General features: G+C 37.7%; 2 protein-coding genes across 7 annotated transcripts in view; one reads left to right on the top strand and one right to left on the bottom strand.

Moving 5' to 3' along the window:
• Window positions 1-23,297, top strand: part of LOC147033509 (E3 ubiquitin-protein ligase TRIM7-like) — a 1,095,521-nt gene that overhangs the window by 957,742 nt on the left and 114,482 nt on the right. The gene's annotated exons all lie outside the window — the stretch shown is intronic.
• LOC147033511 (E3 ubiquitin-protein ligase TRIM21-like) overlaps window positions 1-23,297 on the bottom strand; it is a 61,390-nt gene that overhangs the window by 3,648 nt on the left and 34,445 nt on the right. For all 6 annotated transcript variants that reach the window (XM_085855487.1, XM_085855444.1, XM_085855479.1 and 3 more), the window contains one exon: window positions 2,147-2,265. In XM_085855487.1, the coding sequence (XP_085711613.1) occupies window positions 2,147-2,265 (119 nt within the window). The remainder of the gene's footprint in view (window positions 1-2,146; window positions 2,266-23,297) is intronic.

The following is a 23,297-nucleotide window of genomic DNA, read 5'->3' as shown; positions in this document are numbered from 1 at the left end:
GGACACTTGACATGTGCAACTGGTTCAGTGACAAGATGGAGCGGTACCCAAACTGGATCAACCTGATCTGGTTCAGTGATGAAGCACATTTCCACTTGAACGGTACCATAAACAACCACAACAACATTTCTGTGGGGCAGATCCACCTGAGGAGATCACTGAGAGGTACCTGAAAGGCCCTAAGGTCTAATGCTTCTGCACCTTGAATGCCAGATGGGGAACACTATGACCTTACTGGTTTGAGAATGACAACAGCAGGATGGTGATGATCAATGGTGAGCACTACCAGGTCGTACTCCAGAAGTTCCATGATGATCTAGCCCAAAGGGTCACTCCAAACCAGCTCTGCCTGACCTGGTTTATGCAGGATGGTGCACTCCCGCATACAGCTTGTGACACCATCACGTTCCTGCAGCAGCTCTTCAGAAATTGCCTCGTTGCCCTGGGTACCACTCATGACTGGTCACCCCATAGCCCAGACTTGAACCCTCTGGACAACTGGCTCTGGGGGGCTGTCAGGGGCTCTGTCTATACCAGCCGCCCTGCCACACTGGATGATCTGAAGCAGGAGGTGACAGATTACCTCCAGGTAGTGCCACATGAGACCTACAGGAAAGTTAGACATAACTTTGGAGTCAGGATCAATGCTTGTCTGAACCGTAGAGGGGCACACATTGAAAACGTAAATTCCAACGATTTTGCGTAAATGCCAATTTCAGACCTTGGGCTCTCACTAACTTTCACATTGAATTTCTGCAATAGCAATCAGTGATAGAAAATACCATATCATTAGCTTTCAATAAATGTTTGGTTCACGTGCCTAAGGTTTCTGTTTCTTTATAAATAAATATCTAAAGTTGCATCACATTTTTGAAACACCTGGTATTTTTTAATTATTTTGTTTATAGAAAAATGTATTTGATTAATTTTAGTCCTGTTGATTTTTAGTGGGTCAATAAGTTTTAACACTATATACACCAGAACTCAAATTGAGAGGCTGTGTGGGGGGGGGGGGGGAAGGGAAGGGTATGTGAGAAGGGAGGGATGTGGGGGGAGGGGGATTGTCAATTGAGAACTAGATGTATTTATTTTATTATATCAACAAATGCTTGCTTGATGACAAAATAAAACATCCTCGTAATATTTTTAGCGATAATTTAATTGATATCCATCCAGCTTCCTTGAAAGTGGGTGAAATAGGAATGATATATTTGGAGGATGGTCAAATAGTTTTCCCCTTTTTCCACATTGATTTCAATGTTAAATTGGGTTGTCCCAGAACTCTAATTGAGAAGTAAACCTGGTGTTGGCTTTATGGGAAAGGTGGCTGGCTTAAGATGTTTGTATCCTGAATTAAGGAATGTATGGGGGAGTGTTATGGGGGAAAGGAAGGGTTGTTCAAGAAGTTTTGGCATTTTTTCAATTTACCTTGATAATCCAATTTTAGAATTATAATCAAATATATATATATATATATATATATATATATATATATATATATATATATATATATATATATATATATATATATATATAGTTAAGTATAACAAGGGAGAAATGGAAGTGTTAAAAAAATTAAAAAGTCAAAACGTTTCCCCTTTCCCATTGACTTCAATTTCAAATTGAGTTGTCCGAGCACCCTCATATTCGTACTACTAAAACCTTCTGGGCGAACTCCCAAAGTCTGCTTACTGAAAATATCCATTCCTTTATCCAATTTGTGGAACTGCTTTCTGGAGATTAATCAATCCAAATTTCCTTCCATAAGCTTCAAGTAGGTGTTCCATCAGCATATCCTGTCACGACATCACGACCAGGAAATATTTCTACCCTTGTTAACCGTACCTCTCCCAAGCCTCATGGTTTCAGGTGAAGATATTTACTCCACTCCTACCTTATATTTTTTCATGTTTGTTAGTGCCTTTCCTTGTCACATCCACCTGTTGTGTAGAGCTGCTGTTGCTCAACAGAAAGCATGTTGGCTTTTTGTCCTCTGTAACATCACTCTTCCCTGACCCCTGATTTGGTATACAAAAAACATTGCCATTTGTTCCTTTTCTAGAATTATCTCTTCCTTCCACGTTTGTGTCACATTTGATCTTCCCTTATTAATTTCATTATACAACATCCAGTTTGTGTCACTCACTCAGTATCTTTTCCAAAAAGTTCTTATTGAGCTTGATGAGCATGTCCAAATTATTTTTCTCCTTCGAGAAGTCCAGAACTGTGAGTGGTGTTGTCTTCAAGTCTGACATGGCCTCAAGCCTTGGAATAAAGAGAGAGAAAAAATCAGTTTAATAAATTTTTGGAGACGAGAATATTGTTACAATCATACTTTTTTTAGATATCAAATCTAGAGAGTTCAGTTCAGAGAACACCTTTCCCCATGCAGTGTAGAGAAAAAGGAGATGGGGAGGGTTTGCGAGTTGCAAATTTTATTGGTCGAGATGATGTAAAATGTCGTAATAATTTATCCAAGCACTGATAAATTGAAGGTTTATATTTTAAGTGCCAAGAAGGTGATTTTCCTTCTACAGTGTTCAAGTATGTAATTCAATTAAAATATTGTTGTGGGCCGGGGATCGGTGGCGAGAACGACCGCTGCGTGGGGAAGTTTACGCCGTCTGCCACCGGTATCCCGGGAATTATAGGCTGTCGCTCCGGATAACTCCAAAGCCGGCGGGTCGAATAATCGACCGTGAAACGCCAATATCTCGAACCTCGTGGCGTAGGGTTAATTGTCTTGATCCCAATATACCTAAATAACCACGCAGTCTTGGCTACCGGGGATTCACACCCTCAGCACGTCTTTCTCGAACCGGGTCACTCTACCGACTGCGGTAGAGTTCCATCTAGCGACTACCAACCCCGGCTCGGTTGCAGCTGAGCGGAAACTGCCAAAGCCGTGCCGGCTAGGATTAACGGATTATCGGGGATGAAACCCCGTCTGAACTCAGACCCGGACCATGCTGGGCCAAATAAAGAAAGGACGGAAACGAGCTGGGAACATTTCTAATATTTTATTTACAACAAATAAAAGACAAGAGAGGTGAGACTTAAAGCGAATACGCAATGCAGTATTTACAATTATCCAAAAACACTTATTCAGTTCCACTTACAGACGGGCCCACACGCAGACACACACACAAAAGGAAAAGAAACCCGAGTCCTTTATTGTACCCTCCAGCTGATAAGAGAGACGAGCTAGAGGTCAGAGTTCGGTTGGGTACCTGGCTGTCAGAGAAAGGGAGTACTCTGTGCCACGGCACCGCCAATGGTCATCGGCCTGGTCCCAGTCACGTGGGGGACTCGTGGTTCATGGCGGAGCTCGGGTGGTGAATGGTCGGGGTCCACAGAACTCCTCTCCCCGTAACAGCCACCGTAATGAACGTGCCCACTCCAGAACTCCAGTACTTCTTCTCAGAGCGTGCTCGGGGAATTCTTTCTGCATCCCCCGTGAAACACACACAGCTCTCGCACTGCTCTGCTCTCGCACTGCGCTGCTCTCAGACACCACCAGTGCCAACGCCAACCCTCTGAGACGCCGAGATATATATATATATATATATATATATATATATATATATATATATATATATATATATATATATATATATATATATATATATATATATATATATATCTCCTCCCACATGGGGAGGGCCTTGGTGATAATCATCTCGCTGTCCGTCCCTCATTGACCCACGGCTGCACCCCACCGGGGCGGAGCCGGGCCCCTGTTCGGAGACCCCACATTCTCCACGTGGCTCCGCTCTCGAAGAGTAACAGTATCCATGTTGCGTTGGTGCAAGAGTTAAAACGTTTGTGGAAGGAGCGTTGGTGGGAGCGGTAAGGAATGGCTGCAAGACCCTGTCCTGGCAAGGCAGAGTACTTGTAGACAGTGGGTGGGTAGTGGATCGTGATGGGGGATGGATCATGCAGATGGGATAGTTTATTCGATGGTTCGTTGGATATAATAACCAAACTTAAGACGTCACAATGCACGTTTTCGAGCCTCCCACTAAGCAAAAAGGAAAGGGATCTGACTACACACGTACTTACTAGCATAACTAACTTTGGGACCTGAATGTTGAGTGTGCATGGTTTCCAGATTCGTAATAATATAATGCAAGTTTTAAAGGTTGTCAAAAAAAAAAACCTTTTTGGATGTTTGCCGCCATTGATTCCGCTTCTTTTACACAACCTTATGTCACATTACATTAGTTCTTCATGCCTGTTGGTTATGTCCTTTATGACGTCCTTAAGCTATTCTGGAGAAGAAGATTTCTATATGTTTTTTTGGTAAATCCAATATGGCTGCCAAACCTTGTGACTTATGACATCATATGTGTGAAGCTTTTGTTCCTCATATATAGCGTGTCTCATTTGTAAAGTTTTGCCTTGATCTATTCACTCATTTCAGATAAGAAGATTTTTGAAGGTTTAATATATATATATATATATATATATATATATATATATATATATATATATATATATATATATGTACACGTGTTATTTTTGAGGTCAACAAAGGCCAAAAGGTCCACCAGATTTCTAAAATTGTCAATTTTCATCTGAATGACTTGAAATTTTAAGGGGCGTTGCAAATTTCCTCATTGAATTCAACCACCAATTATTTTTGAGGTCAACTTCGGCCAAAAGTTCAACTCAGGCCAAAGGTCAGCAACTTAGGTGAAATATATAAAATCCTCAATTTTCATCCCATTGACTTGAAATTTGAACTGAATTTTTATATCAGCTCACTGAATTCAAACACCAATTATTTTTGAGGTCAACATCGGCCAAAAGGTTAACAGCAAACAAAAAGCCAAAAAGCCAAAATTCTAAAATTGTCAATTTTCATCCGATTGACTTGAAATTTGAAGATGATTTTCACATCAGCTCACTGAATTCAACTACCAATTATTTTTAAAGTCAAATTTGTTTTCTGGATTTTGCAAGCATTGTGCTATGCACAACATCTTTGTTTGTAACTTGGAAAAAATTGAAGAATTTTCAAATATATTGGTTGGTCTTGTGCATTATTCTATCTGTCTGTCTGTCCGTCTGTCTTTCTCTGTATGACACGTTGCAATTTTTATTGATTTTGATAAGTATGTTGATCGCTTCCGTTTGTCTGTCTGCTCAACTTCAATCACCTACCAACCAATCAATTGTTTGTCACAATTATAAAGCGATCTTCACGAAACTTCACCAAATGTCTGACAGGAGTAGGGTGAATATACTGATTCTGCCTCATTTTTCACCATGTAAGTGAATGGAGGATTTTCAGCGATTCATTTTTTTCCCTAAAAGGTAAACCCCCTTTTTAGCCCAAGGTATATTTATTTTTCTCCCCTTTTAACCTCGGGGCACTCCATTCAAATAACCAATGCAACAAGATAAAGATTTGTTCAAGTAGCAAAGTAGTAATGTGATTTGTTAAAGGTGATTCTGAAGAAATATCTGAAACATGTAAGCCTAGGGACACTCTTTTTCAAATAACCAATGCATATTGTTTAGCTCACTCATTGAACCTATAAACATTTGTTCATTCTCAAATTCCTTCAATAGTTCAATTTTCTTTGCACAATAATCCCCATATAAAATATTTAAAAATAAAACAATTGAATCTTTATATTTTTCAAGATACCGCTTTTGTGTCATTATGAAATTATAAACTTCTCTTAATGATCTCATCTGACCACCTCCTGAATTGCATAAACCACGCCATAAACAAGTTTTGTTTCAAATGTTTTCAGTTCGTGCCGTGAAAATGAGGAAGTGTTTTTGGACAGTCATGCTGTGAAAAAATAGGAACTATTCTGTGAGAGACAAGGCCTCGTGTTTATATTTTAAATCAGAACACTAACAGGCTTTTAAACATAAGTTTAATCAAAATCATTTTAGGGCATTTTAAGTATGTTTTGAAAATGATTCATACAATTTGAGAATATATCGCCCAATTATTTTCCAAGCTGTCTCGCCCGAAGCGTCATTTCCTGTGGCCACACCCGATGATTATGCAATTTCCTCATCGTTTCCTCATAAGTGAATCGCCAGACAAAGTTTCTGCCAGACGGGATTTTCATTTTTACAACTGAGATGAACGATCTTTCTTCCGACGAACAAAACAGCTCACCACAAAGTTGGTCAGCTTGTGTATGGGTTCCTCTTTGAATGATGAAGCAAATGATTATAAATTAAATCGTGATTATCCTGATATATTTTTTTTTTCCTGGCAGGTCCTTGGAAGAAGTGGAGTTTACATATCACGACGAGGTGCATGAAATTAATGCTCTTATTGAAGACGTCGATGATCTTAGAAGAGAATTGAAAAACATTTTTAATGACTGGTACGAAGTCTTATCACGGCCTCTGATCTATAATGAATTAAACCAACGGTGAGACACGTGTGTGTGTGTGTGTGTGTGTGTGTGTGTGTGTGTGTGTGTGTGTGTGTGTGTGTGTGTGTGTGTGTGTGTGTGTGTGTGTGTGTCTCTGTCCCTGTCTGTTTGTCTCTCTCTATCTCTCCCTGTCTGTCTCTTTGTTTGTATCTATCTATCTATCTATCTCTCTCTCTCTCTCTCTCTCTCTCTCTCTCTCTCTCTCTCTCTCTCTCTCTCTCTCTCTCTCTCTCTCTCTCTCTCTCTCTCTCTCTCTCTCTCTCTCTCTCTCTCTCTCTCTCTCTCTCTCTCTCTCTCTCTCTCTCTCTCTCTCTCTCTCTCTCTCTCTCTCTCTCTCTCTCTCTCTCTCTCTCTCTCTCTCTCTCTCTCTCTCTCTCTCTATACCCTTGACTCATTATTTTATTTTTTTCAGCTCGATCACACAACATAAGCTGTTGAAGCAATCTGGTACAACACATGATTTTCTGGAGGTAAATGTTTCTGAATTATTATTTATTTATTTGTTTATTTATTCTTTTATTAATATCACTCTCTCTTTGGAATGTCGCCTTATGTTGGTTGCATCATTAGTTTGGACGCGGTTATGCCAGTACACTGGAATTCATTTTATTGGCCTCGGAAGGATGGCAGGCTGAGTCGGCCTCCTGGTGTGTTAATTCAGTGGTCAACGAGGCTTGATCTTAGAACCAATACCAGGCTTATTAATATTACCATGTCTTATATTATCTTTATAAAACCTAATTATTATCCACTTTTCGTTTCAAAACAGAATATGGTGTCTGAGTTTCGAAATCACAAAACATGTGAAGAAGATTGCTGGGAAAGATTTTACATTCTCGCAAATGAATATTTAATATTTTCAATTTTGATTAATTATATTTGTTTTGTTTACAATTACTTGATTTTGAATTACAAAAAAAGAATCAAGACATGAAGAGAAGGAGGGAGGGGGAAGGGGGGAGGAAGGGGGGGGGGTAGGTACGCTCCCCCAACGACCGATCACCCCCTCATCCCACCCCTCCCCTCCCCGTGTGTGTGTGGGGAAGGGTGGGGGTGGGATGAGGGAGGTGGTGGGTCAAAGGTGCGGTGCACATGGGGGATGAGGGGGTGGGGCTTGTGTGGGAGGGGCTTGAGTGGGTGGGGTTTATGTGGGCGGGGCTTGTGTGGGAGGGGTTTATGTGGGTGGGGGCTTCAGTGGGGTTTGTGTGGGCAGGGTTTATGTGGGTGGGGCTTGTGTGGGAGGGGTTTATGTGGGTGGGGGCTTCGGTGGGGTTTTTGTGGGCAGGGTTTATGTGGGTGGGGGCTTCGGTGGGGTTTGTGTGGGCAGGGTTTATGTGGGTGGGTCTTGTGTGGGCAGGGTTTATGTGGGAGGGGCTTATGTGGATGTGGCTTAGGTGGATAAGTCTTATGTGGATAAATGGATGGGTGGAGAGATGGGTGGATGGGTGGATGGGTGGAGAATTTTTAAATTAAATAAACATCTTGTGTGTGGGGAACTAATTAACTAATTATGTGAATATGATGAATGTGGGTGGAGCTTGTGTGGGGGTTGTGTGTGTGTGGGGTTTGTGTGTGTGGAGCTTGTGTGGGGTGGGGCTTTTGTGTGGAGCTTGTGGGGGGTTTGTGTGTGGTGGGGTTTGTGTGGGGTTTGTGTGGAGGTTTGTGTGGGGTGGGGTTTGTGTGGAGCTTGTGTGGGGTGGGGTTTATGTGAGTGGGGTTTGTGTGGGCAGGGTTTATGTTGGTGGAGTTTGTGTCTGGAGCTTGTGTGGGGTTTGTGTGGGGTGGGGTTTGTGTGGAGCTTGTGTGGGGTGGGGTTTGTGTGGGCGGAGTCAAAAAAATTTCAATTTATCTTTGTCTTTTGTAATTCCTATGAATAAAATGAACGTAAAATCTCTTCCCATTCTAAATCATATATCTTATAAGTCCAAGGAACCGAATCTATTACATAAACAATTTTAAAAAGTTTATTCGTCAATTGTTTAATATAACCTTTTTCAAAATGAGATTTCCACCTATATATTCTTACGATATCACCAACTTTGAACTTAGGTTTTCTGACATTAATCTTTTTCATATTTTAATTTTGTAAATGTTTCTGATGGTTTCATATTTGTTGACGTGTGAATCATGTTATTACACTTATCCACAATATCCTGAATAAACTTATCCACAATATCCTGAATGTTGTGAACAGAGTTGTGTAAATTTTTTATATAGTCTCTCTTTTAAGGTACGATTAAAACATTCAACAAGAACGGCCTTCCCTTCATTAAAGGTACTGTATAATGTAATACTCTTATTTTTTAGAAAATTCATAAATGTCTTGTTATAAAACTCTCTCCCCTCATCGGTCCACAATTTTTAAGGTTTTCTCTTACTTTTATTAAATATCTGTTGAAAGGCTAACATAAGAGTATTACCTGTTTTGCTTTTAAAGGGACAACCCATGCGTATCTACTCCTCAAATCAATAATGGTTAAAGCATGCTTGTACCCCTTATCATTATTGAGTTCAATCAAATCAGCGGACCAGATATAATCAACTTCCTTGGAATAAACTTTCCTTCTCTGAAACTTTGTGAATATTGGTTTATGTAATTCATCAGCTAATTGCTCTTCAGTCTTAATGACATCATTCGAGCCTATAAGTTTTTTGAATTTCCAAGTCCAAGTTTCAATTTAGCACTGATCATCTTCTTCACGATGAACCTATCAACTTTTTCTCTCAATGTTGGATTTTTTATCAGAGACAAATTATACAACATTTCTCTATCGGCTTCATGCTTTTCTTCCAACGTTGTGGTATTCCCATAATCAATATCGTGCCTCATGCACACTTCATCAACCCCCATTGATGGGTTTGCTCCATGGTTTAGGATTGTCTGCCTCATATAATCTTTTATCCAAGTTTGTGCCTGGACCACAGAAAGAATACCCTGGTAGATGCAATTCCCCCGGTATTCCAGTAGTTGTAAATTTACTTCCTGATAAAAACTTTTGGATATCTCCTCCGAGTTTGTGTTTGGAGATAAATTGATATTTTTTGAACCACACACCGAACATATACCTTTTTGTATAACCCTGTTATTTTTACTTTTAAAATATGACATATTTTTAGTATTAGTTTTCTTTTTACATTTGAGACAATAACTCATTTATTTATGATAAAAATTCCGACAGAGTGCAAAAACCTTTTTAGTTTCTAACATGGACATTTGAATCTTAATTTTTAAAACATAAAGAATCATTAGAAATGCCTTCTCTCTCTCATCCATTTATTTAAGAAAAAAGAAAAAAAACTTGAATTAACATCAATATCCTCTCCATGAAAACGATGTCAACGGTCTTATCGAAAATACTTCTTATAGACTTGTCAATTCTTTGTTTTCCTCCTCGGTGGGTTGAGTTATTTTCTGTAATACCACAAATCTTTTTTTAATCTCACTGGTTTCCATATTTATTCAGTCTCGCTCTTTCCTCCCTCTCCTCCTTCTCTCTCTTCTCCTCCCTCTCTCTCTTCTCCCTCTCCTCCCCTTCCTCCTCTTTCAACTACTTCCTCGTCCCTTACTATCCTTGAATCACTTACACCCCATAGAATATCAAACATATATTCATCGGGATTTCTTGTTATTCCTGTATCCAAAATAATTTTTTTCACAACAGGAAACCAATAAAATTTCATTTGCATTTCTAAAAGAGCCTTATGTTTTCTTAACTTTATAATTTTTTCATTCTTTAACATTCTAATTAAATCTAAAGTTGTCGGTTTATCAACATCAGCATAATGCCAATCTTTTATTGAAAATACCTCATTCTTATGTTGTAGAACATATTTATTAAAATACCGAATACCCTTTTCTTGAAGGTATGCTTGGACACAGAAATGATAATTTTCTTGAAGCATTCTTGCCGTCATTTATATATTAGAAATATGTTAGAATAATATTATGACACGAAACACCTCCCCATCTTCCCATAGTTAAATCATTTTGTATTTCCCCACTTATTATATATAATCCTGTTTTTTTTTTCTGTTTTCATGATATAAACTCGGGCAAAATCATTATTATATTTACCTTTATTAAATTCTTTTATTTGTTGTTTACAAATTGTGGCTCCACAAAACTCATTCTCCATTCCAAGTGGATAATATTCTTCCTTACGAGACTGATTTAATTGCTCCAGGTCTTTTAGGTCAATTTTAAATGACCAAATATACTCTAAATTATTCATATCATACCCCCAGGTCAGGTATGGGAGCATGTGCCAGAACAGCGCGTCGCTGCGTCCACTTTCCGCCGGTACTCCAGGGGCCTCCGTCTGGCCATCCCCCAGGCAGATGCCAGGCCCATCCCCATCTCCTTGAGATGATGGTCAACCTGCTGCAACCATGAGGCACGTGGTCGGCCCACTGGCCTCCACGCTTGAGACTCCCTCGCTGAGAGAATCTGGTGAGCAGGATCAGCGTCAGGAAAACGAGCCACATGTCCATACAGCCGCAACTGACGCTCACAGACTATGCAGGTAACAAATCTCATCCGAGTCTCTCTCAGCAACCGCTCGTTGGACACAAAATCCGACCAGCGATAGCCAAGGATTCTCCAAAGAGACCTGGTGCCAAAGGAATTAAGTCTCCGTCTCAGATCCTTGGTCAGAGTCCAAGTCTCGCACCCATAGAGCAAGACTGGAAGTACCAAGGACCTGAAGACTCGGACTTTCGTCCTCCCGTACAGGTACCGGCAGCGCCACACCCCATGATCCAGTGAATCCATGACTCCCCAGGCCCGACCCAGACGTCTATTGACCTCTGACTCGCAGCCAGCAGAGACATGAATATCACTGTCAAGGTAAGTGAATCTCTCCACGACCTCAACATCCTCACCACAAACAGACACAGACAGGACAGCAGCATCCAAGATGTCACCGAAAGCCTGGATCTTAGTTTTGACCCAAGAAACCCGTAATCCCAACGGCTCCGATTCCTCATTCAGCACCTCGAGGGCCCCCAAGGGCATGTCTAAAGTCTCTGCAAAGATGACTGCATCATCTGCAAAATCAAGGTCCGAGATCTTGACATTCCCAAACGATGCACCGCAACTTGATCTCTCCGACATCCTCCCTAAAATCCAGTCCATACAAGTGCTGAAAAGTGTGGGGGCAAGTACACATCCCTGACGAACTCCAGTAACAACTGGAAATAAGTCAGAGATGGTACCACCACACTTCACAGCACTCTCAGTACCAGAGTAGAGTTCAGACATCAGATCGATCAGTTTTGGTGGCACCCCACGAAGACCAAGAATCCTCCAGAGGACATCCCGATTCACTGAATCGAACGCTTTACAGAGATCAACATAGGCTGCAAGCAGCCCCTGCCGAAACTCTCGGCTGCGTTCGGTGAGGACACGAAGTGCAAGTATACGATCAATCGTTGACCTCTTTGGTGTAAAGCCTGACTGCTCTGGACGCTGGTGCTCAAGCAGATGGTGGCGAACCCTATCAAGAATTATCCGAGCAAAGACCTTGCCCGGCACTGAGAGCAGCGTCACCCCTCAGTAGTTGTTGCAGTCTTGGCGATCACCCTTCCCTTTCCAGAGAGGGACAACAAGGCCCCTCTTCCAGTCAGCTGGGATGATGCCTGAGTTCCAGGCAAAGCACAAAACTGCATGCAATGACACGAGTGCAGCATTTCCACCAGCCTTGAGAAGTTCAGCATGGATGCCACAGATCCCTGGAGCTTTGCCCCGTTTCAACTGGTTCACCGCAGCCCGTGTTTCCACAAGCGAAGGTGGACCACAGTGGATTCGAGGGTCAGCAACAGGGATTGTAACACCCTTGACGTCCAACTCGACAGCTGGGGGATCAGCCTGGTACAACCGCTCAAAGTAACCGGCCCAGCGGACCTTCACTTCAGACTCCTCTGTCAAGAGCCTACCACTCTCGACTCGAACTGCAGTGCTCCGAGGGATGGGCTTGGATGAACGTAATGCGCGAATTCCCCTGAAAGCGGGAGGAGAATCACCTGTCCACAGGTGATGCTCTATCCCCTCACAGATTCCTCGCACATAGGCCTCCTTGTCCACCCTCATTGCACGTACAGTTTTACACCTCAGCTCCCTGAACAGCTCAGCTCTGCGACTCTGGTCAATGGTATCCAGTGTCCCTTGAGAGACAAAATTCTTCTTTGCCCTGCGGTGAGCTCCAAGGCATCCACCGGCAACATCAAGGACGGTGGTCTTGAAGGCGCTCCACAACTCTTCAGGACCCCCCAAAGCACCCAGACCCCCCAAGTGTCCACTCAGCCTGTTCGCAAACTCCTCAGCTACTCTCTCATTCCTGAGCTTGCCAACATCCAGCCTCGGCTGGGATGGCACCATTCTCCAGGATTTAAGGTGCAGCTTTAGAGTTGCTACAACAAACCGGTGGTCAGTATTGAGGAACTGAGCACTCCGGTAGACCCTGCAGTTCTGGATCATCCTCCAACGACCGTCAATGAGGACATGGTCAATCTCCTTTGCCACACCGCCAGCGTTGGAATACCAAGTCCAGCGATGAGCTTGTGGGCGCTGAAACCATGAACCAGCCACCCTAAGTCCATGACTTCTTGCAAAGTCAAGGAACTTAGTGCTATTCTGGTTCATAGTTCCTGACCCATGGGGACCAACACACACCTCATAACCATCCCTATCAGTTCCAGTCGATGCATTGAAATCCCCGAAGACTAGAAGTGTATCTCGTCTGCGGCACTGATCAACCACAGACTCGAGTGTGGCGTAGAATGCTTCCTTCACGGTGAGATCACTCGCCTCAGTCGGAGCATAAACAGAGACCAGGGAAATGACACCGAAGGAGTGACGAATCCTTAATCTCATAATACGCTCGTTGACCGGGGTTACATCAATTATCATTGGGGTCAGTTTATTGGACACAGCTACAGCAACTCCTTGGGTATGGTAACCATCAGAGCGGCCAGAACAATAGTAGGTGTAACCACCCACCATTATCTCGCCGCAATCCGGTCTCCGAACCTCAGAGAGAACTGCAATCCCGATGTCCAAACTCTTGAGCTCAGATGATAACAGAGACAGGTGATCATCCTCTCTTAGGGATAGGACATTCCAGGCACCCACCCGAAGGGACCGCCGCAGGTTAATCCAAGGAGACCGCCGTCTGGTGGACGACACCTCAGCAGCACTTTGACACACTCTCCCGCAATCTGACCCAGGGATGTTACCCCGTGGTTTCCCTCCTATCATCAAAGATTGGGGGTCCCGAAGGCTTTGCCCCAATCCCGTCATCCGGTGAGCTGCCCTGCGAAGGGAAGCTGCGCAGGAGGTACTCCCACGGAGTGGGTTTTCAGATTTTTTTGCATTTTTGCAGAATGAAGGGTTTTACGGTGGCTGGAGTGCAAATCCTGCCACCAACCTCCTAATAAGAAGTAAACCAACTGCAGGAGGACGTCCGCAGACACAGTTGGGCACTAGATATGGATGGCCGTTGGTTCACAAGGAGCTCCTCCGCCCTTTGACAGGTTTTGTTTTTAATCCTGCTGGGTGTCCACATCCAAACACCCTCCTCACCAGAAAACCTGGTGGGGGAGACGGTTTAGTCGCCGACAACCCGACCATGGAACAGGTTAGTACAGGTTTACATGGTACCTGTAGCAGGTCACAGATCGAACCTGACCTGACATGAACCCCCATTGTTCTATTTTCAAACAAACGATACGCCCTTCTTTATAAAAATTTATTTTAATTCGAACTGTGAATTCTGTCTGACCTGGAGATAAAATCAACACTTCTGTGTCTTTGGAATACACGGCCGTTTTATTTAAGGATATATATTGTGATAAATCACTTAATCTCACCAAGTCATTCGCCTCAGTCGGGGTTGGATAATTTTTTAATTTATAAGCATTTTTCATATTAATATTTTTGGTTGTATTATATTTATGGCGTTCAGCCTGTGCCTTTGTGTAATAATTTGATAAATCAATATCCAGTTCTTGAGATACACCAAAGATAGAACCATCTTTACCAACATAAGTCATTTATATTAGATTAAAAATAATGTCATAAAAATTTTTATTTTTGCTGAGTTGAAATAACACATATAGATATAATTGACCACAACACTTGGAATTTCATTATTGGACTTGAAATGTTTGATAAACACCATTCTGTAAGAATTTTATGACTTCAACAGGTGGCGGAAGACCAAAATTATCAAAATAATTTGTCTTGTTATTAAAAATACAAACCCAATGAGAACCATTCCCATTATTATCTTCTAAGTTCATAATAATATTCTTTGTATGTTTAGGCACGTTTGTGAATTCATCTCTCAGACAAATAACCACATTATGAATTTTTAATTTCTTACAATATTTGACAAGTTGTAAATTTGATGTTGTATTCTTTCCAAATTCTTTAAACCACTCATCAATGCTCATTTATTTATTAGAAAGATATAATCCATTACCCCTTTAGTTAATTTTACACCTGCTTGTGCGATAGAAGAAAGCATATCTCCAACTAACAATCTCGCTTTATCAGGCAGACCTTCAAGTTTTAAAGCAAAATCTACAATTACACCACTTCCACTAATTTGTTTCTCCAACTCTTTGTTATGTCTTTCCAATTATTTTTGAGCCTGGAGTTGAGCCTTCCTTTCGTTGGCAGTTTTCACCGCTGTTGAAATAGCACCCGTCAATGCTCCAACCGCACTTAAACCAGCAAATAAAGGAATTAGAAATGGGAGAAATCCTCCACTCGTCTCTCTTATTGAATATTTTTTCAACAATGGTTTTGTCATTTTAATTTTAAGTGAGCCAGTGTCATTCAAGATTTTAACCTGTTCTCTTACGAGCAAAACATCAATTCTTACTGCTCCTTTTCTCTGAATTGTATTAACGTTAATAGTACAAGGCTTTTGATTTTGAACACAAGATGATAGTTTATGAAGATTGATTTGATTAACATAAACCCCACTTGGCACTTTGCCACTCATTTATTTAACAAAAAATTATGTGAGACGAATCGTAACACCATTATCTGTATTAATCTGCAATTCTGTTTCTTCCAAAAGCAAACAATATGTATCAACTTCTTCACTCTCTCCTCTTTCAATGTATAGGGAAGTATCCACTTGATTAGACTTTATAGTTTCCTTTTGAGCGCTCAGGTCAAACGCATAGATTGTATACAAACTTTTAAATGCTGTCATATCCAAAATAGGTTCTTTATTTCCATTACTTTCACACACCTTTTGGTAAGACTTGTATGCTTCAGCAAAATCATTTTTTTCCCAATTAATTTCCAATCTATCTCGTGGGTAAAATGTTCCATCGAGAGAAACACGAAGATGTTTCACCTTAGCATTATCACTCAATGCATTATTCTTATCAGTCGCAGTATCACCATCTGGCTTTTTAAAAATGATCCACCGATATCGTGGTTTTCCTTCCAGAACACCCAAATTCCACGTGTAAGTGGTTTGGTTGAGTTTAACGTATTGACATCTTCGTTTGAGGTATGATACACCGAGTGGTTTCTTTGAATTAAGTCTTTGAATTAAGTGGGGGGGGGGGGTGGTTGGAAATCACTTAAAACATGTAGAAATGCAAAAAAAAATTTTCTCTAACAATTTTTTTTTTGGGGGGGGGGGTGGTTGGAAATCACTTAAAACATGTAGAAATGCAAAAAAAAAAAAATTCTCTAACAATTTTTTTTTTGGGGGGGACCAAGTCCAATATCTAATGGCATGATCCTTGGACCATACCTACCCCCCCCCCCCACCAAGTTTCGTCGAAATCCGTCGAGGAGTTTTTCCGTAATACTGTTCACATACAAACAAACAAACAGAAAGGGGTGAAAACAGTCACCTCCGATCTTCGATGGCGGAGGTTAACTAATTGTGATGGGTCATTTGGAAGAAAACTAACACCTGAACCAAGGATACTTAAAGCCTGAATAATGTGTTTCTCCTTCTCATTCTTCCTACTTTTACCAGAAAGAATAACCCTATAATCAACAGTGTTCAGCAGATTAATATATACTTTATCATCATTATTTTTCATATCCAATGGTTTATCAATATACTTTGATTCATCCCTCACAGTTGAACCTTGTCTTCCATCTTTTGTGAGAAGAAACATTAATCTCGGAGTTCGTTTGACAGGAGGTTGAGCAGAACTCAAGAACCTTAATTGATCATTAAATATCAATACCTTTTCTTGAACAAGATGAAATATTGCTGGTTGTTCTGTTGGAATGAGTCCTGCTTTGGTTTTTGAATCTGCTGAATATTCATTGTTTTGAAGAGCATTCACTATAATCGGGGGGGTCGATTCATCTCGTCCAGTTGTTGAAATAATCCTTCATCATCATATTCTAATTCTCCTATATGCTCTAATTCTTCCTCTGTCATTTGACTGAAATCTTTTAACATTTGGAGCTTTCTAGGAGTATATATTATTGTGGGAACTGTGGAAACATCGATAATTTTTTCTTGGGCAGTTTTTAAAAGTGGTTAAAAAAATTTCTCTTGTTTTCTTTCAAATGCTTCTTCACCCGTTAGTTTTTGTCTGAATTTCTTCTTTATGTCTTACTGTTGTTTTACAACTTTTAAAACCAACTCTTGATGTTCCCGAAATATTCTTGCTCTTTCTTTCGCATCCATTTATTTATTGGAAAATATCATTTAATATCTCATCTTGTTTTACAACAATATATTTATATTTTTCAGTCGTGTGTTTCATGTAATCCCCAAATTCCTTTTTACTACATAATGTAGAACAATTGTCTCTCCAAAAATTGTTTATATCGATTGAATTTAACTTGAATAAAATAAAAGTATTAGCATTGTTTCTTATGGAACGACGAGGAAGCTGAAAGTACGATTGACGAAGATAAATACAATTACAAGAAGAATGTCTCCCTCTTGTGTAGTAGCTGTCCATTACCGTTTGGTTTCTCTCATTAACACAATCATAAAAGATAACGAGGTTCTTTTTAGATTTATCCAAATCTTGGGGAGACGGTATATCATCCGTATTATCACTAAGAATACAAGTTATCGGTTTTGATTTCTTTTTACATCTCTGTGTATCACAAAATAGTTGAATTATATCTTCAATGTTATAATCATTTAGGTTTTTTTGACGTTTAAATAAACCGATTATACCTTCTTTTTGAAGACCACCATTAAAACCTTGTGAGAGTAGTTGATACTCTGGTTGAAAACTCGACTTTGTGAAAATTATTAAATTATCATAATCTAAAAAGTTAGGAGTAAGGAGCATCTTTAAAAGTGAGCAGGTTTTTCCACATCCACATGAACCAACTATGTAGCATCTTAATGAATTTGGGAGATTTTTATGGTTGTTAAATTGTATCTTATTTTCCGAAATGGGTAAAAAATCATTCATTTATATATTTGGAAAACAGGTTATTTAATTTATTGTTGGCTTTTTTATAAACTCTATATTTTATCCTAAGTTCAGGTTTAATTTCAAGATAATCCATTATTTTATTTATACAATATCTTGTGTTGATATTTCCCTGAAAATGACAATCATGAATAATATATAACAACAATCCATTGAACATTTCTCTAATACGTTCAGTTTCTTCCCTTGTAAGGAAAGGTGTGTTATCACCCTCATACTTTACATTCATTTCTCGAATCAATCTTGCAAAGTAATTCATTTTTGGTGTAAATCTAAAAGAATTATTTTCCTTTTTATTATCATTAATTAGAAGATAATCAGAGAATATACATTGGTTATAGGCTTTTGACTCTGTGTTTAATCCCCGTCTTTCACACGCAGGACAATTCTCAAATTTGTCATATGGAGAATCAGGGAATTCAAGAGGCTCAAAATCGAGTAAACTATTCATATTTAAAAAGTAAAACTTTACTTAAACTGAAATTCATCTTCGATATCATCTTCGATACTTTCAGAATCATCTATACTTTCATAACTATCGTTTGAACACAAACTCTCGGTATCATAACTATCGTTTGAATGCAAACTCTCGGTATCATAACTATCGTTTGAATGCAAACTCTCGGTATTATAATCACTCTCATAATCTTCAAATTCGTCAGTTGAATATTGACTCATATATAATTAGTAGAAAAAACATTACCATCGATATCTATATACTTTTTTTCATTAACAGATTCAACTGCTACATTTTTTATATTAAAGGTAATTTTAAAATGATCCTTAAGTACAATTGAACGGAATGTCATTTCACCTGATATATTAACATCCTTTATTTCATCAGGATTTATATCTTTGGGGTTGTTGAAAAAAATACAAATTTCTCCTTGCATATTACAGATGGTCTTATCTTTTCTTTCTAAAGATTCATCCATAAGGTTTTTATTTTTTGATACTTTTTCTTCTTTCATTGCTTTTTCTAGTTTTGAATATATTGCCAGAAGGAGAGGAGAAACTTTTGTTAGAGACACCTTAATTGATGTTCTTCCAGGTATACTAAAAGCCCTTCCACTGAAGGAAATTGAAGAACTCATATTATTCGCCATAATTGTTTTTATCCAAGAGTTGTTATATTTATCTTTGTTCAATTTTACATCCTTGACATATTTCTCAGTATCTTTAACAAATGAAGAGATTGATTGAAACTTGTCTTTTGTGTCTTGAAACCTTGTATTTGTTAAGTGAAAAAGTTGGAGGATAAAATGGTTTTAAGCACAGATTTACCTGTAAATTAAATAAAATTTTCATCAAGAAAATTTAAGTTTAAGCAAAGTTTTATGATATAAATATGGTGAATACAACGTACTGCGATGTTTGTAATCACGAATATAAATATTATAAAAAACATCTTCAAACCAACAAACACACATTCAATCTTTTCAAACAAATATCTCCTCTTAAGTTTAAAAGAAAACATTGTGATAGCTGCTCAAAGGATGTTTTGAAGAGTAGTTATAAGAATCACCTTCAATCACAAAAACACAAGAAAAATGAGTTAAAAGTAAAGGGAGACTATTATATTGAAAACACTGATGGGGAATTTAAAGGGCATATAAAAATAAGGATTTTTCAATTTGGAGAACCTGGTCCATCATCAATAGCTGAATCAATTGAAATAGTGAAACCTGATGTTGAAAAAGTTATTAAAAAGACATTAAAAGAAATGTAAACTTTAAAGTTTTATATGGGAGTGAAAATGAATATGAAAAGACAAGATGAAGAACAAACTCCTTATATGAGAACAGATCTTCATTTTATAACATCATTTCAAGATTTTTTGAACAGTGGGGTTTATGAAGAAATATCAAGACAAGAGGAGGATATTGATAATACAATAGTAGGAAGTGGATTTTAGATTAAAAAATCATCTTTTTAGAAATACACATTCTAAAATCAAACCCTCTTAAAGCTTGTTCTTTTATTGAATTACCAAAAGAAATAAAACTAATGAAGGCAGTTGTTAATATTAAGAACAATGATAATAAATGTTTTCTCTGGTCTGTTCTTGCTCACTTACATCCACCAAAATGTAATTCAGAAAAAATAAAACAATATATGAAATATGAGAATACCTTGGACATTAAAGATTTTAAATTCCTTATGCCACCAACAGATATTCCTAAATTTGAGAAAAAGAATAATCTTTCTATTAATGTATATGGATTAACGGATACAAACAAAGTTCAAATATTTAAAATTTCAAACAACTATAAAAATGAAGAAACACACATTGATCTTTTATATTTAGTGTTGGAAAGAATTCACATTACACATACATCAATAATTTGTCAAGATTAATCTCTTCTCAGGTATTCAGAACAGCAAACAAAATATATCCTTGTAAGCGATGTCTTAATTCATTTCATACAAAAGAACGATTAGAACATTCAAAATATTGTAGTAATCATAAATCAGCTGTAATCACAATGCCTAAACCTGGTGAAAAGATTTCTTTTGAAGATTATAATAAATCCATCATGCACCCATTTGTGATATATGCTGATTTTGAATGTATCCTAAAAAAGATAAATACTGCTTCTCCTAATCCAAAAGAATCACATACAAATAAATATAAAAACATATTCCTTGTGGTTTCTGTTATTATATCAAATCATCTGTTGGAGAAAAGTATAATAAACTTGAACATTATCGTGGAAAAAAGCTTCACAAAAGTTTGTAAAACGATTAGAAAAGGATTGTATAAGACGAACTAAATTCAGGAAAGAAACAAATGAACCGATGAAATTAACCGAAGAAGAAAAATTAGAATTTAGAAAGAACAATATCTGTCATATTTGTGAGGAGGAAATTGAGGAGTCTAAAGTTAGGGATCATTGTCATCTTACTGGTAAATATTGAGGTCCCGCTCATTCCTGTTGTAATCTTAATTATAAATTACCTTCTTTTATTCCAGTCTTTCTTCACAACAGCACCAACGATGATACACATCGATTTATAAATGAACTTTCAAAAACACCAGGGAATATTTCTGCCATAACAAACAGAACTCAAAAGTATATTTCCTTTAAAAAAATGATATTCACAAAACCTTTAACTCATATTAGGTTTCTAGATTCTTACAAGTTTATGGGAACACCACGAGCCAACCAAGCATCAAATCTAAGCTCCACGGGCTCTTTTCCAAATCTTAATTCATTCTTTCCAAAAGAGGAAATTCTAACTGAAGAGGAAATTCAGATTAAAGACACAATTCAAAGTAAAGAGGAAATTCTAATTAATGAGGAAATTAATGAAGAAATTCTAACTGAAGATGAAATTCTAATTATAAAGAAAATTCGAACAATGAATGAAATTCGAACTAAAGAGGAAATTCTGATTATAGATGAAATTCTGATTAAAGATGGAATTCTAACTGGAGAGGAAATTCAACCAAGGAATGAAATTCAAAGTAAAAAGAAAATTCTTACAAGTAAGGGAATTTATCCGAATGATTATATGGATTCATTTATGAGATTTAAAGAAACACAACTTCCTTCAAAAGAAAGTTTCTATAATAACCTTTATGAAGAAGAGATAAGCAATAAGGAATATCAACACGCACAAGAAATTTGGAAAATATTTAAGATAAAGAACCTTGGAGAATATCATGATTTGTATCTAAAACAGATGTTTTATTGTTAGCTGATGTGTTTGAAGCTTTTAGATCACAGTCATAATAAAAATTGTTATGTATTAGATCCTGCCCACTATTTCACAGCTCCTGGTTTAGCTTGGAGTGCAATGTTGAAAATGACAAAACAAGATATAGATTTAATGAGTGATGTAGATATACTTTTGATGATTGAGAAGTCTAAGAGAGGTGGAATATCACAAGTATGTTCAAAAAGATATGCTAAAGCAAATAATAAATATCTTCCAAATTATGAGTGTGAAAAAGATTGTAATTATTTGATGTATTTTGATGCTAATAATTTGTATGAATGGGCAATGTCTCAATCTCTGCCTTATGGTAAATTAGAGTGGGTGGAAGAAAAGGATTATGAAAAGGCTTTGATGAATATTGTTATTTCTTCTCAAGAGGAATTGAATGAGGAAGAAGAAGGTTATTATTATGAAGTTGATTTGAGGTACCCGAGTGATCTTCATAATAAGCATAAAGACCTTCCTTTTGCATATGAGAAAGAAACCCTAAATAAATAATGGTTAAGTGATTATCATAAAAGTTTTAATTTTAAAGGTAATTCAACAGAAAAGTTATTAACAACATTCTATGATAAAGAGGGATATGTTTTGCATCAAAGGAACTTGAGAAAATATTTATCTGCTGGGTTGAGAGTTGCTAAAATTCATAGAGTTTTAAAATTAAACAAAGTCCTTGGATGGAAAAGTATATTGAATTCAATACAGATATGAGAGCAAATACAAAACTAAAATTTGAAAGGGACTTTTATAAATTATGAATAATGCTCTATCTGGAAAGACTATGGAAAATGTTAGAAACAGACAAAACATTGGATTTGCAACATCTTGGAAAGAAGCTTAAAGATTGATAAATAAACCAAGTTTTGAGAGAGAAGAGGTTTTTTCAGAGAACTTTTCTGCAATTCATATGAAAAAGGAAAGTATTGTAATGGATAAACCAATTTATATTGGAACAGCAGTTCTTGATTTATCAAAGATATTGATGTATGATTATTTGTCTAATGACTTAAAGAAAGAGTATGGTGAAAATGTTTCATTGTTGTACATGGACACTGATAGTTTTATTCTGGATATAAAAACTGATGATGTTTATAAAGATATGAAGAAAAATATTGGAATATATGATACAAGTAATTTTCGTAAGAAGAGCGAGTTATTTTCAAAGAAGAATGAAAAGGTTATTGGTAAGTTTAAGGATGAGTTGGGTGGAATAGTAATGAGTGAGTTTATTGGATTGAGAGCAAAGGCATATGCTTATAAGTATGGTGATCAGATTGATAAAAGGTTAAAGGGAATAAAGAAATATATAATAAAGAAATCAATAACTGTTTGAAATTATTATAATTGTTTGATGAATAAGAAAGAAAAATATAGGAAAATGAATACAATGAGATGTTATAAACATAAGATATATATAGTGAAGAAGTAAATAAAAAGGCATTAGGAGCCTTTGATGATAAGAGATTTATTTTAGATAATGGAATAGATTGTGTTCCATATGGATATTGTATGATAGAGTGAATATTTAATCATATAGAATACAATATGGGTTAGGGTTTTTAAGGGCTACCGCCGTCTTTTTCTCAATATATAAATGGTCGAACCAAGTGTTAATCAAACTAAAGAGTGGAGAAAATCTCAGTCTTGGTATATAAATGGAAAACATAATGAATGTGAAAAATATCAAACAAGTCTTATTGAAAAAATAACTACAAC

Source organism: Eptatretus burgeri, chromosome 2 (assembly GCF_056783735.1).
Source record: "Eptatretus burgeri isolate ZD-2024b chromosome 2, Ebu_testis_v1, whole genome shotgun sequence".
Lineage (NCBI taxonomy): Eukaryota > Metazoa > Chordata > Myxini > Myxiniformes > Myxinidae > Eptatretus > Eptatretus burgeri.
This window is presented reverse-complemented; position numbering and strand designations above follow the sequence as displayed.